Genomic DNA, 14,451 nt, shown 5'->3' on the forward strand with positions numbered 1-14,451 from the left:
TGATTTCCACCCGTACGTACTGCATTGTTCAATGTGTGTGAAAGTTTCCAGATTTTCCAATATAGAAGCCTTTGTTACGTCATAAACCCTCAGCTGCACGGCGCGCCTCACCCCAGCAGAAACTAGAGCACGCACTTTAGTGCGCGCAGGCAAACCTCAAATACGCGCAGCCTGAACTCCCAAGTTCATTGACCCTACCTGCTAAAATACCAAAAATTCTTCATAAATTGCCCCAAAATTCTCAGATCACTACAAAAAGTTAATCGTTTGGTACTTGTGTCATTCTCAACCTTTGCTGCAAGTTTCATCCAAATCCGTTAACTACTTTTTGAGCTATTTTGCGCACGGACAAACTAACAAACCAACGGTAACGAAAACATAACCTCCTCCCTTGGCGGAGGTAATAGCATTGACATGGCCAGCTACACGTAAAATGATTACAAGGAAACCCATAATAGCCTGGAATTTTTTTTCTGGGACTTTCCTGTATCAGAAATTTTAGCAGTAAAGTGGTCACCAACAATTATGTTCACTCGTGTTCTTTGAAACAATTTGGAGTTTTAAATTTCCTAAATTCATGTCTCTCCTTTTTTTTTTCTTTTCAATGCTTATACAAAATGTAGGTGTACCTGGGTAGATTCATAAGATACATGTAATTTGAAGGGTAACAAAGTCGAAAGACTTGGCTAGCTAGAAAGAGGTCTCTGTATTCACACCATTATCATCATGTAAGGGGGGGGGGGGGTAGGCTTCTTTAGGGGAATCTCGGTATAGCAAGGACTGGAAAAAACATTGACAATGTATAAGTGTACCTTGTGCTATCCGGTTCCTCATTTGATAAAACAAAAGACACGTACAGAGAGGGGACCTGTACAGCAAAATCACTTTGTTATATACACATACAGGTCTGCCAACATTCCCACATTAAAATCAGGGAGATTCCACACAGCAATCAGGGAGATATCTGTGTGTTACATGGATTTCAATGGGCGAAGATAATTCCCAAATCAGGGAGATTTTAATATCCTCTTATTCTGACATAAACAGATTTGGACATTTTCAGGGAGACTCCTGCAGAATCAGGGAGACTTGGCAGCTCTGCACATATTGTACGTGTATTAGGGTTTTGTCACAGTGCACTCCCGTTAAAATGAACATGGTTATAACGAAATTCTTGTCATAACAAAAAAAATTCAGGTCCCAAAATTATCATCTATATATCACTATGTCAGGGATAATATTGAGGTTTGTTGAAAGAATTGGAAATCAAAATTTTCAGGCAATTTTGATATATGGAAAAAGCAAAATGTGTACAGACTTGAAAAAAGAAGAAAAAAAAAAAAATCAGATTTAAATCTACAGAATATCATGCCTGATACAATATGCTTATACACTGTACTGTTCGGTTATAACAACGTTTTGATACAATGAAATAAATCTGCCGGTCCTGAGGACTTTGTTATCTGAGGAATTTGTTATAACGGAAGTACACTGTATGCAACCACTCTCAACCAACAAAAAGGAACTTTGGCAACTGGGACTAGAAGGTATACAATGTAGGGGATAGTAAAGGTAACCACAAAAATTGATCAAGCTACAGTGTAGATTTGAACATGTACAGGAAAGAAAAAAAAAATGACTTGCAGATATTACCCTACATAGATGATTTCTAATTCTCATCACCACATGCATGCTATAAGCAAGATCTTGCTGTGCATGAGATCTTACAGTATTAGATAGAGAGCTCATTGTACAGAGGTAGAATCCCACTGAAACAACCCCCCCCCCCCAAAAAAAAAAAAAAAAAAAAAAAAACTCTTTATGTGCCATGGTGGAAACCCCCTGCGTGCCACGTTACTCTGAGACACGAAGGTAGTCATGCTTTGAGAAAGAATTCTGCTTTTCCAATTCGTATAACTTCTACAAATTTCTGTTAAGATGGACATAATAGTAAGCAAAGTTAAAGAGGAATGCCAAACTTTGCTTCAATATAATTTGTATGACAAATCTATTTTCAATTTGTCTTCTGAATGACCAGTTGCTACATTACTGGAAAGGCATGACTTTTGCACATAAAACCGTGACAGAAAGTTACAATGTACACGCAAATCTAGTTGGGAACACTGCATGATAGTCAATCACCACATAGAATGCTAGCTGTATGTAAAATGAACAAAAGCGCGAGAAACGCTTTCATTTTACCGCGGGATTAGCGATTTATCAATCGGTTTTGGTGGCTTTGTGTGTTGAGCAGAATATGCGAAGTTGGCATGCTGTCGACCGAGTCGGACGTGCAAACGTGGCACATAAAGAGTTAAATAACCCCAATATCACAAACTATTGCAACAACAAGGTTATGCTCCTCCACTAAAATGCAAAGTACCTTTGTCCATGTACTTCATTGTTTGTCAAATGCAGACACAAACAATTTCTGTACAACAGCAATTTCACTGCTAACAAGTGTATCATAACAACACATCGCTGTATTAAGTAAAGCTTGGTGTTCACTGAAGGCATACAGCTATGCCCAAATGACTGAATAAAATATATTTACAAACATGTCATAAGTATGTTCTAAGGGGAGCTTAATAAAGACTAACATTTTGTCCCACTGGAAGTTGAGAATAAACTTTTCTTTACACACTCACCATACAAGGTTTGGACGAGGATCTCACACTGTACGGAAAGAGTTTTGGCCATATACATGTACCCACACTAACAATAACACACAGGGTCGCTTACACTCGTACACTGGTTGAAATGCTCATTATACACAGGATCTTGTGTTACAAGCTGATTCTCACAATGTCACTTTCCCTAAGACGATTTTAAAAGACGCCCTGTTAAGACCGCACTGTTGCATCAAATCCTCTTATTAGGATCACGGTAAAGATAAGAAGCATGATTCACGTACATTACTAATAAGCCAGTTTAGAGATAGCTCATGTGCACATGGGTACAAATGACCTTTCATGTTTCTCAGTTGGTTAGTCACTTCACTCGATTCAAAGCGACCTTTTTCTCAAGCTTGGTAAACATAGCAATTTATGGAACTCGTATTCAAACAAAGAATGAACCTGCGTAGATCAAGTGACCATGATGGTTTGTCAGTCATCACTTGAGAAGAATCCATTTCATTGCGCTGTTTTGAACAAATTAACAAAACTATTTCTGTTAACATTGTCAAATACCATGCAGGTTTGCTGTCAGGTGGATATAAATGTTATTCATTATCATTATCATTACTGGCAGGCTCCATTGATAAGGATTACATGAGTAATCATCGCATCAAAGATGCTTATCTCAGTGAATTTAAAAACCAGCATGTCTCTCAGTACAAATGACCTTTTTCGGCTCATGCTCAAACTGGACCCCGAACCGACTAATTATCAAAGTGCAATCCACATAACTCTTTTCACATTGGTCCATCAGTCAAGGGTCATTATAGCTGGTGGGTGTGCCGTGTTGTGCAATACCTTCTGTGTCAAATCCCCGCTCTCAGCTCTGGTCTTACACTTTACACTGTCCTCGTCCATGTATCACAATAATTTCAGAATCTCGCCCGAATTGATTTGCACTCATGGCTTGATTTAGGTATCAGTCTACAGTTGATGCTTCTTCCTGCTTTTTCAAGCCATTCCTACATTTGCACCACACAGTCTTTGTCTGTTAAAGATGTCAAAGTCCTTTACAGCCTGTGGCTGTGTTGTATTTTGCAACACCTTCAGATTTGAAACTGCACTACCAGCTTCGGCAATGCACCAATACATGCACCAACTCTCACCAACATAATTCATCAACCATGGGAATCCTTCCAGAACTGAATTCACAAACTCGAGAATCTTCAAAGGCAGGTGAGGAGAGGTAGATTACGATGCTTGCTGCCACTCTCCCACTGCTCTTTCCAGCCACTGCTACCACACGCTACCACACCAGTCTTTGTCTGGGAGAAGAGTTCAAGTTGGTGCACACAGCATTCTGTAGCTGATACACACATCCGAGTGCCGCTCTTTATCATTTCTCCATCTTTGGCTTCTTGATGGTCCCTATCGACGAGATGACCGTGGTCTTTGACCCTGTCGCCGACGTCGTCGTGGAGACCACGGACTGGGCGGTGATGGTGGTGGTGACGACGGAAATGAGCGGTCGCTGCATGAGCGGGACGGGAGGTGGAAGGGTCTGGATCGGGTTGTCCCATTTACTCTTCCGCTTTTTCTCCTCTGTAAAATTGGGAACGAGAATGGGGGGGGGGGGGGAAGAGGGAAAAAATTAAAACTTTGCAATTTTGGAATTCTTTGTTGTTCTTTAACCAAGTTGTACTGTACATTGCAGGGGAATCTTGTCATAAGAGGACCTAAATCCTACGACAAGTACCCCATTACTATTACTATGGCAGGTTTTTCACTATCCACTTACATGTAGTTATGGCAAACTTAACTTTGTGTGTGTGCTCTACTTGCTCAAGTAACATCTTTTACAGGGCAAACTTGAACTTTTGAAATTTGATGTGAGTCTACACTCCTTGATTTGGCTGCTCCTTGTTTGCTGGTATTCTAGCATGCTAGCCAAGAGGGGTAAGCCTAGAGCCTCGTGTCTCTCTGCACAGTCACAGAGCAATCATTCAGGGCGCATAGCGAGTAACCACTCTAGTATGTGTAATGTAGGTTCCATGATATTAGCGCAAGCAACAGCTGCTCCCATTGAATATCTGTATGCTAAGCCAAAAATGGATTCTAACCACAAACACAACCCTAACCCTAATCCTAATCCTCGCATCAAACTAAACCTTAAACCCTATCACATCCTAACCCTAACCATAAACTTAAGTCTGTGGAGATAATAAGACCTGACCAACTGTCGGAGGAGTGAATGTTGAGTTACTGAAGTACAAGCTCTTTGTTCTTACCATGGACTGGTCCCTGGCTTGCTGCAGAGGTTGAGGGCGCTGTTCCTGTTGTGCTGGTCACAAGAGCTGCCTGGAGCTGGGGCTTCTTCACCATGCCAGTGACAAACTCCACCTTGGTCCGCTCCTTTTTCTCTTTCTCCTTCCTCTTCTGGATCTCTTCCTTCTGAGCCTTCGCTGCAGATTGACAGGGAGCGAGAGTACGAGAGAATACAAGAACATAAGAATCAGAGACTGAGCATTCGCTGCACAGATCTACAGGGAGTAAGAGAACAAGAGGAGACTGCACCTCCACTGCACAGATTGACAAGGAGTGAGAGAACGAGAGAATAGGAGAACATAAGAATCAGAGACTGAGCATTCGCTGATTGACAAGGAGCGAGAGAACGAGAGAATAGGAGAACATAACAAGAGCAGACTGAGCATTTGCTGCACAGGGAGCGAGAGGACAAGATAATGAAAGAATCATTGGGTGAATGACAGAACATGAGGAGCAGATGACCAAAGAACGAGAGATTAGGAGAAAGAAAGAATATGAGGAGACTGTGCCTTCAATGCAGATTGACCATGAGCGAGAGAGCAGAGAATAGGAGAACGTAAGAATACAAGGAGACTGAGCCTTTGCTGCAGATTGATGGGGAGCGAGAGAACGAGAGAATAGTGATAATGATAATAATGATAACAAATTCTTATATATAGCGCATTTCAGACTTGAAAAGAATTTCAATGCACTTTACAAACAAACAAACAAATTATACCATAATACAAAATATAGCAACAAAAATTACAATTTAGCAAACACAATATATTACTCTACAATTACTATTTCTTAAATGTACATAAAAGGTCAGAGTTGCCAGTACTACTGAGAAATGACTTCAAATTTACAGTCATAGACTACTTTGTATAGATAAGTTTTAAGTTTTTGTGTTTTAGTAAAACATAATAAGATGGGACTGAGCCTTTTGCACAGATTGATGGGGAGCGAGAGAATAACAAAATTGAGGAGACTACACTTTCACTGCACAGAGTGATGGGGAGCGAGAGAACGAGAGAATAAGAGGAGACTGCACTTTCACTGCACAGATTGACTGGAGCAAAAGAACAAGAGAATAGGAGAAAGAAAGAATAAGAGGAGACTGTGCCTTTGCTGCAGAATGACTAGGAGTGAGAGAACGAGATACAATGAAAGAACCACTGAGTGAATGACAGAACACAAGGAGCAGAGGACCGAAGAATGGGAGAACAGGTGAATGTAAGAGTTAGAGAGAATGAAATGAGTGAATGAATGACAAAAGAGAATGAAATGAGTGAATGAATGACAAAAAAGAATGAAATGAGTGAATGAATGACAAAAGAGAATGAAATGAGTGAATGAATGACAAATAAAAAGAAAGAAATCATGTGATTCACTCTAAAAGATTGCTGTGACCCGATTTGTCAATTGTCAACAATCAATCATGAAAAATTACGTAACAAGTACGACCAGAGAAGTTCTGAGATTGTGGACTTCTGGCAAACCTCTTTAGCTAATATTTCACATTTTACCAAACTGAAATCTTGTTAGTACATCATTATTCCACACATTCCTTCTGCATGCATGTGGTAAGTACTGCATTTTTGAGCAAAAACCAACAGGTCTGCAGGCATACAAAAACTGTTTTGGCCTCAATTTTCTGAAGATCCCCCGCCCCATCTCTGATACTCACCAAGAGCCTCATAGTATGAGCTCTCCTCCCAGCAATAAGGGTCGTACATGTCCTTTGGGTAGTTGCTGCCAAGTTCGTCGATACCGAGGAAGTCGATCAACTTCTCATAAATGCTGAGTGAAGGAGATACAAGGTTGGGTGTTTGAGTAAAATCACAATGAAATACGTGCCATACCTTTCACTGTTGTTGTTGTTCTAATTGCTATCATTTGTGCACTTTACATAAATCTTGAGTACACTTGCACTTACGGTAAAATACGGAAAACATATAAACTTTGACCTTTCAAGAACAATACACGAATATCAAAGAACATTATATTTATCTATTTTGACATGAAAACATCTATTCAACGTAACTGCAATGAAATAAAGATATTAACTCCTGAAGTTACAGCGTCTTTCGCACATTCAGCAGCCTTTTGAAAACTTGACTCAAAATTGGGAGAAAATAAGAATGTCGCTATGGCAACTGGCACTCATCCTCTGCCTTGTTTGATTCTCCCAATGGGTCTACACACTACATCTTGGCAATGTGAGATGACAGCTTCATAAGGTTGGCAACAAATTACAATCTGGCAAGATATAATCACTAATTTTCATGAATACACTTTTAGCTATCGTCAAAAATAAGATTTTTTATTTATTTTTTTTTTTTAAGCATTTTCACTAACCTTTGATCCTATGGCCCAAATTCTCCATTATGCTATTGTGCAGTATCAAATGCATGTAATATCTTATATATACACAAAGTTCAAATATTAGTCCTGTATACACTGATTTAGAATAATTACAGATGAACCGGTGAAAAGACGGACAGACAACTCAAACAAATACTGCCTGTGGTAACACTTAGTGGCAGAGGCTTTAAAGAAACAAACAAAATTGAACATATATTTGATGTAAATTTACTGCTGAGGTATCTTTCATTTCCATTTTCTATATTTTGAGCAAGGCTTTGGTTGTTGTGCTTGTTATTTTCTCCATTACCTTGGATTTCTGAAATCTTTTCTCCTCTGAATAAGCTGGTTCACATCCTGCTGCTTCCTGTAGTAGCCGTTGATCTTCTCCTGCGGGAAGAAAAAGATGATAGAAGCAGAATGCAAGCCATAGACTGGAATCATGATTGGAACAAGCATTTTGGATTTCTTAAGGACCTCATTCACCATTTGAAGAAACATCATATTTCACTGACATCATCATCTGGCAGTGCATCTCTCATCTTCATCATGGCTGATGACACTAACATTTGCACTACAATCATCATTATCATCATCATCATCGTCATCATCATTGTCATTATCATCATCGTCATCATCGTCATTATCATCATCATCATCATCATCGTCAACATCGTCATCATCATCATCATCATCGTCATCATCATCATCATCATTGTCATCACTGTCATCATCATTGCCATCATTATCATCATCATGACCATCATCATTGTCATTATCATCATCATTGTCATTATCATCATCATCATCATCGTCAACATCATCATAATTGCCATCATTGTCATCACTGTCATCATCATCATCAACATCATTATCATCATTGTCATCACTGTCATCATCATCATCATCACTGTCATCACTGTCATCATCATCATCATCATCATCATCATCATCATTGTCATTACTATCATCATCATCATCATCATCCACATCAGCATCATTATCATCATCATTGTCATCACTGTCATCATCATCATCATCATCAACATCAACATCACTGTCATCATCATCATCATCATCGTTGTCGTCATCATTTTTCTCAAGAGACCTACAAGATTACCCCATCACTGCTGCTACCAAAAATCCTCACAGCTGCTTTCACCATTATCCCTGCCACCAGAAACCATACTGCTACCACCATCAACAGTGACATTATCATCTATCATTACTTTATCCTAATTATTGTCATCATCTCTGCTACCACTGCGAAAACACAATGCTTATCACAGCAGGTACTGTACAACCACCATACCATCACCAACATCACAGCAACCACCACCATCTTCAACATCACTGCTGTTGCCATCATACTACATAATAGTACTTCCATCATCATCACAACTATCACCACCATCACCACCATCAACATCATTCTGATCCATCCTCCTCCATTATCACCATGCTCCAACCTGACTCCCCCAAACATACCTGGAGCTGCCTGGGACACCTGCCGGGTGGTTCGGGGGGCAGAGAGACCTCCTCGGCGCTGAGCCGCCGGATCTTCTGCGAGAGAGCCGACTCTGGTAACGACATGGATGCTGTGAGATAGTCCTTGTCCACAAGCTGCAAGATAGAATGCATGTGAAATTGAGAATATTGTTTTTCATGAAATATTCCATTCTATAGTAAAAATCAAGTATATGTAATGACTACAAATCAATGTACCCATAAAACAAGTTTCTAATTAATTGTTTAACCCTAACTAGGCTGGGGGGGGGGCTCCGAGGCCCCCCCTCGATGTTCAGCGCGATGTATTGCTAACGCGAAAAGCTATCGCCGCAACGTTTCACGACTTTTTTCTTTCAAGTCTCCTGCATCTTTTGACACCAAATTTGCGATGCCCGGGCGCGCGGTTCCGAAGTTGCGCATAAATATGTACGTGCATGTCAGACCAAAAATTGCTCAACAACGTGAATCCGTGTACACTTTCAATGAAAACTGTGCTTACAGGCAAATTTCATAAAAGCATGATTATCTTGGGGTTTTATTGATTAAAATCAATTAATAATATATTTTCTTGCTTGGAACAATGTCGCGGACAAGTTTCATTGAAAAAACAATGAAATTCATACAGTTGAAAAAACAAAGAAATACATAAGAAATAAAAAACAATAAAATACATGAGAATTTTTTTCTGATGGCAGAATTTTTTTGTCTTAAATTTGATCAGGACACTAAAAAGAATATCTACACAAAAAATGTGCCCATTTTGAGCTTTATCAAGTGATTTATGCCAAATTGTCTGATTTCATGCATCATTATGCATAAATTAGCATAATTTAGCATATATGATAAATTTTTTTTAAATTTAACTTCGTAGTACTTTTTAAGATTACATCATAGGCAATGTGTGTGCCAATTTTCGTCGCGATCGCGCAGTCGACAGCCGAGATCTGGGGGGGGGGGGTGTAATTTTGTATGAGAGGACTATTTTACACAGCTGACGTCACCAATTTCAATCGATTCCCATGTTAAACAAATGATTGACTCAGAGTTTCTGTTCCATCGAACGGCTCTGATGTCATCATTTTAAACAAACTTTTGCCAAGAGCTCTCAATAGTTCAACAACAGTTCAACAATTCTGTCACTCATTTACCAGTAAACAACTTTAACTGATTGGTTTCATGTACATACAATACTTACTACCAAGCACTGTAAGTCAGTCTAGTAGTATGGTACTACTACACCGACTGACTGTGCTACTGTACGAGCTGAAATTTTCGCGGTGGTTTTATTTTCGCGAATTTTGCGAATCGCCTTTGAACCGCGAAAATAACAACGCGTGAATAACTAAGTTCAGTTAGACCCTCGCAACCGTGAAGTTAACAACACACGAAAATGTCCCCAAAGTAGCAATTCGCGAAAATATCTGTTCGCGAAAATTTCAGCTCGTACAGTACTTATTTGCCTTTCACAGAAGAACAAGAAGAAAGAAAAAAAAAAACGGCTGCCATTTCTGTATTACATTCAAGAATCAGAGTGGACCACATCTGTTGACGTTCGAGGTGTTGTATAAAACAAATAGTGCATGGTCTTTACTTGTGCAATGGAACAAGATTTCGCATTTGGTGAAAGAAGAGGCGCACTATTCAACTCGGCTTCCAAATGCTAAATACAGCGCCTCTAAAATCACCTCATGCAAAATCATGTACCATAACACTCGAGACCATTCACTATTTGTACAATGATACTCTTTAGACTGTCAAAGATGACTTGCTTACTGTGACTCTCTTCAGCTGAGAAGATTCCTTGTCGGGTTCTGGCATGAGCTTTGACCTTGACCATGACTGCGACGCTGCCTGACCCTTGACCCCATCTTCTTCTTCCTCCTCCTTCCTTCCTTCTTCCTCTTCACCAGTGTAATAGGACACAAGGCCTACAGTTTGTACGCACAAACAAGAGAAGAACAAACTGTTACAACTGTGCTATAGCGTTGTACAACTGTCAGATAAAATATAATAAACAAGACGTTTCATGCTGCAAATATTTCTGGTTTTACAGTACACTGTAATTCAAAGCTCTTTGGTATCTAAAAACATTTTTTTTAGTGGTTTTCTCTATTTAGAAATTTGTACAAATGCAACACAAAAATATTGCATTTCTTTGCAGAATTACAGTGCATGGGTATATATAAGGCCCTACAAATGCCCAGAAAAGAGTGAAGTTGGACCTACAGGCAAAAAAACAAAAAAACAAAAAAACAAAAAAAAAACTGGTCGCATGAAAGCTTACTGCCAATCACTTGATTAGGATCCATCTCAAAGTTTATGAACAAAAATATGGGGCCTTTTGACAAATTGCCCATCAGTCAGACAAGTCAGTGTTCTTTTTGTGAGTGTGTTTTTCATTTTTCTATATCTTATTTACTTTTTTGAATATATTTTATATTTTATAATTTTACATATTTATTTGGGGGTAAAAACCGAAAGTCAGAAAAAAAATCTGCTTCTTACCAAAGTATGGGGAAGAAGATGTGGACATAATATCTAAACACACACAGTACATGTACAGCATGTACTTGTAAATCCCACAATGTCACTCTTGAGTAAAATTTTATTATGCGTACACGTACACCTATGTAATTCTTTCCACATCTATTCTACATGTGCTCATTCTTTTTTTAACACACAGCACATATGTGTGTGATTTATGCATTCTTTTTTTCATTTTATTTCATTTTTTTTTCACTTTTCTACTATGTCGGTCACAAAGGAGCACATGCCCTACCCAATCAGGAATCAGGGGGTATGATATTACCCTTTGGTTACAAGTTGAAGGAGTTTGTGGTTTTCATTAGAAAATCTAATTCTGTGGAATTCTCAAATGTCTTGATTATTATTGACCTCTAGTAATGTCACAATCTGCTATAGTCTTTTCATTCCAACATATGGCACAAAAACATTAATATATGTGACCGGGTGCATCACAAAAGCAACAAAAAGTCGCACCCCTTGATTTTATGTGAGGGTTCAAGAAAGGTGAAATGGGTCAACCGAGTCCTGTTCATATTTTCTGAAAGAGCTTTCCTATTCTTTGGTTTCGGATCATAACATGAATAGGAAAGTGCGTTTTCAGCAGTTTTTCTACTTTACCCTTTCCTGGGGGAAAGTAGAATACAGATCAGGTATGTCTTAGAGGCCACTTTTCATTTCTTGAAATCCTTTGCACACTCTTCGATTTCAAGTCTAATAACTTTTGAAAAGATAACGCCACTGCTTTGAAAGTCGGCATTAATCATGGACTTAATGTGGTAACAAAACATGCTCAATTTCATCTGATAATCCCTTCATTGTTCTTGCTCCAGTGGTTCACATCCTGTGTTTCGTCCCTTTCATCGCACAGCTAGCACAGCTTGGTAAAGATTAAGCGCTTGAATCGACTGTATACAGTGTACTTCAGAGCCTCTTTTCTCAGTTCACACTTTTCCAGAGTGTGTGCTTTCTTTCCCGTATTTAGATACTAGTAGTCCAGGCTAGGCTCCATAGAAAGTGCACCTAACCTTGTTTTTTGATATATACAATGTTTTTTGATGGTTTCTTGTCAATTCGAGGGTGCTGATTCCAAATCCGATTGATGCCACTCGCGTAACCTTGAGCATTTTCGGCAAAACGCAAAAATCCAAAATGGCCGCCAGATATGCTAATTTGGCCATGATAATCCCAGTTATGTCAATTTTATGACAAATTATTCCATCAAAGTTTTTTAAATTTTTGTTCCTTGAGTAATTCTACTTGCACATGCAAGAAATTTTTCATTTGAAGAGATATATTTAGTATTTTAAGCTTATTTTCAGTTCAAAATGGCCGCCACTCCTGTACTCATGTACTATATGAATGGCCACAAATATGCATAGAAATAGAAGACGAATTTTCAGTCACATACCTACGCTTTTATCAAGTTTTGCATGTGCAATGCAAATCTGATGAGTGCCACTAGCAAAGCAAGCAAACAAACAAGCAAACAAACAGAAAGTTTATTGTTTTTAGGCTTATTATATTCTTCTTAATACAAAACTTCAAAATGGATGCCACTCATATACCCCTGCACAATATGAACGGCAGAGCGTGTGAAATAAACACATTTTCTTTTTTTTCTGTCATTCAGGTACACTGTTTACCAATTTGTGTGCTGATTAAAAATCAGAAGGTTGTTACTAACAAAGGCTGTCTTATTTTTTGATGCAAACATCCAAATTTGCTACCTCAATCTGAATTTTTCCGTAGGTATTTGGAAAAATCCACCAAAACTTGAATTGACGCCAACATCAAGATCGTTTATCAGGAATTATTAGATATGAACATTTGATACTTACTTGCCTTGAGATGTTCAACATCAAAATATTCATTCAAATTTACTGAATTAAAAGGCTGAATCCTAGATGACACAAATGAAATTTCCAATTAATAGCTGTCCTGTTCTACATTATCTAAAAGCGATATTATACAAACTTTTCAGTCCCCTCATCCGAGAAAGAACATGAGGCAGGGGAAAGTGCAAAAAGGGACCACCTCACTTCCTGTTGTCAAATCTCTGAAATGAAAACAATGCCCCAAAGTTTTTAATGTTAACCCAGATGAATTATATATGGTAGATGAATTTTACCACCGTTTTTTTTTCGGAGTGAATGTGTTTGAGTATAGGCCTATGATTTCGAGGGAGACTCTGAGATCTGTACAGTGCTGCCTCATTCTGAAAGCAGTGTTATAACAACTTCACACTGCTTGTCTTTAATCTTCAGCATTTGCAGATTCAGGATTGCTCTCGGTAACCAGACCAGCTGTGTTAGGACTCTGAATGATGGCCTCCTTAATGGTGGCTATAAACTAACTCCACTAGAGGTCTTTTTAACATAATATTTGGTGACATTACATTCACTTCACGTAGGAAGTTTGCAGATGATCTTGCCTTTACGTCTCATAGAAAGTCCTTGGATGACAATAAAATGAGCCGAGTACTGACCCATCTCAAGACAATAGTGGAGTACTTCATCTTCTGGATACTTTGCCCCAACCTTTATTAGATTATCATCAGACCCATGCCTTCCATCTTAGTAACCATCTTGCCAACGCTATGTTTAAGGTAGCCCTCTGTGGCAAGCCTTCCAAGCATTGGCTAAGGAAGTCCACCATCCTTCACTGGCACTCGATCACTCTCCCTCGCACTGGAAGGAAAGGATGGCAAGTGTCACCAGTGCCGTCAACGCATACCCTGACCTTCCAAACACGATAGCATTGGGGGGGGGGGGGGGCATTTCATGAAGCGTTTTGTCTGACAAATTTGCTCTCAGCCAATCAGATGCAAGGATTTAATAGCTTATAACAGTTTCTCAAAAAGAAAAGATCTGCCAAAACACTTCATGAAATGCCCCCTTGAACAACCTGCCATCAATGCGCCTGAAATCCCACAAGCCTAGATTTCCCTACTGTAACTTTAAAGCTTTGACCCCAAAACAGGTTGGGACATATGCTGGTCTGATGTCATCTCTGATACCACCCAAGTTACCTACAACACTGTCTCTGGCCTGGCAACAAAGCCACAGGGCTTCAACGGGTGGTGATCAAGCAAGTCTTCATGTCTTCATCCTGTTTCTGTGGCAAATAA

At 39.1% G+C, this 14,451-nt stretch overlaps 1 protein-coding gene across 1 annotated transcript; it reads right to left on the reverse strand.

The window, feature by feature from the left end:
• Positions 1-3,890: 3,890 nt before the first annotated feature.
• On the reverse strand, positions 3,891-10,786 carry LOC139745143 (SAP30-binding protein-like). The gene is made up of 6 exons (XM_071655560.1): positions 10,572-10,786; positions 8,778-8,912; positions 7,600-7,679; positions 6,613-6,725; positions 4,907-5,080; positions 3,891-4,220 (listed from the first exon to the last, which is right to left on the reverse strand). Exons 1-6 carry the CDS (start codon positions 10,614-10,616, stop codon positions 4,015-4,017), a joined length of 753 nt encoding a protein of 250 aa, XP_071511661.1. The 5' UTR covers positions 10,617-10,786; the 3' UTR covers positions 3,891-4,014.
• Positions 10,787-14,451: the final 3,665 nt, after the last annotated feature.

This window comes from Diadema antillarum, unplaced genomic scaffold (assembly GCF_040938485.1).
Source record: "Diadema antillarum isolate AM-2024a unplaced genomic scaffold, OU_Dant_1.0 seq00001236_RagTag, whole genome shotgun sequence".
In the NCBI taxonomy this organism is placed as follows: Eukaryota; Metazoa; Echinodermata; class Echinoidea; order Diadematoida; family Diadematidae; genus Diadema; species Diadema antillarum.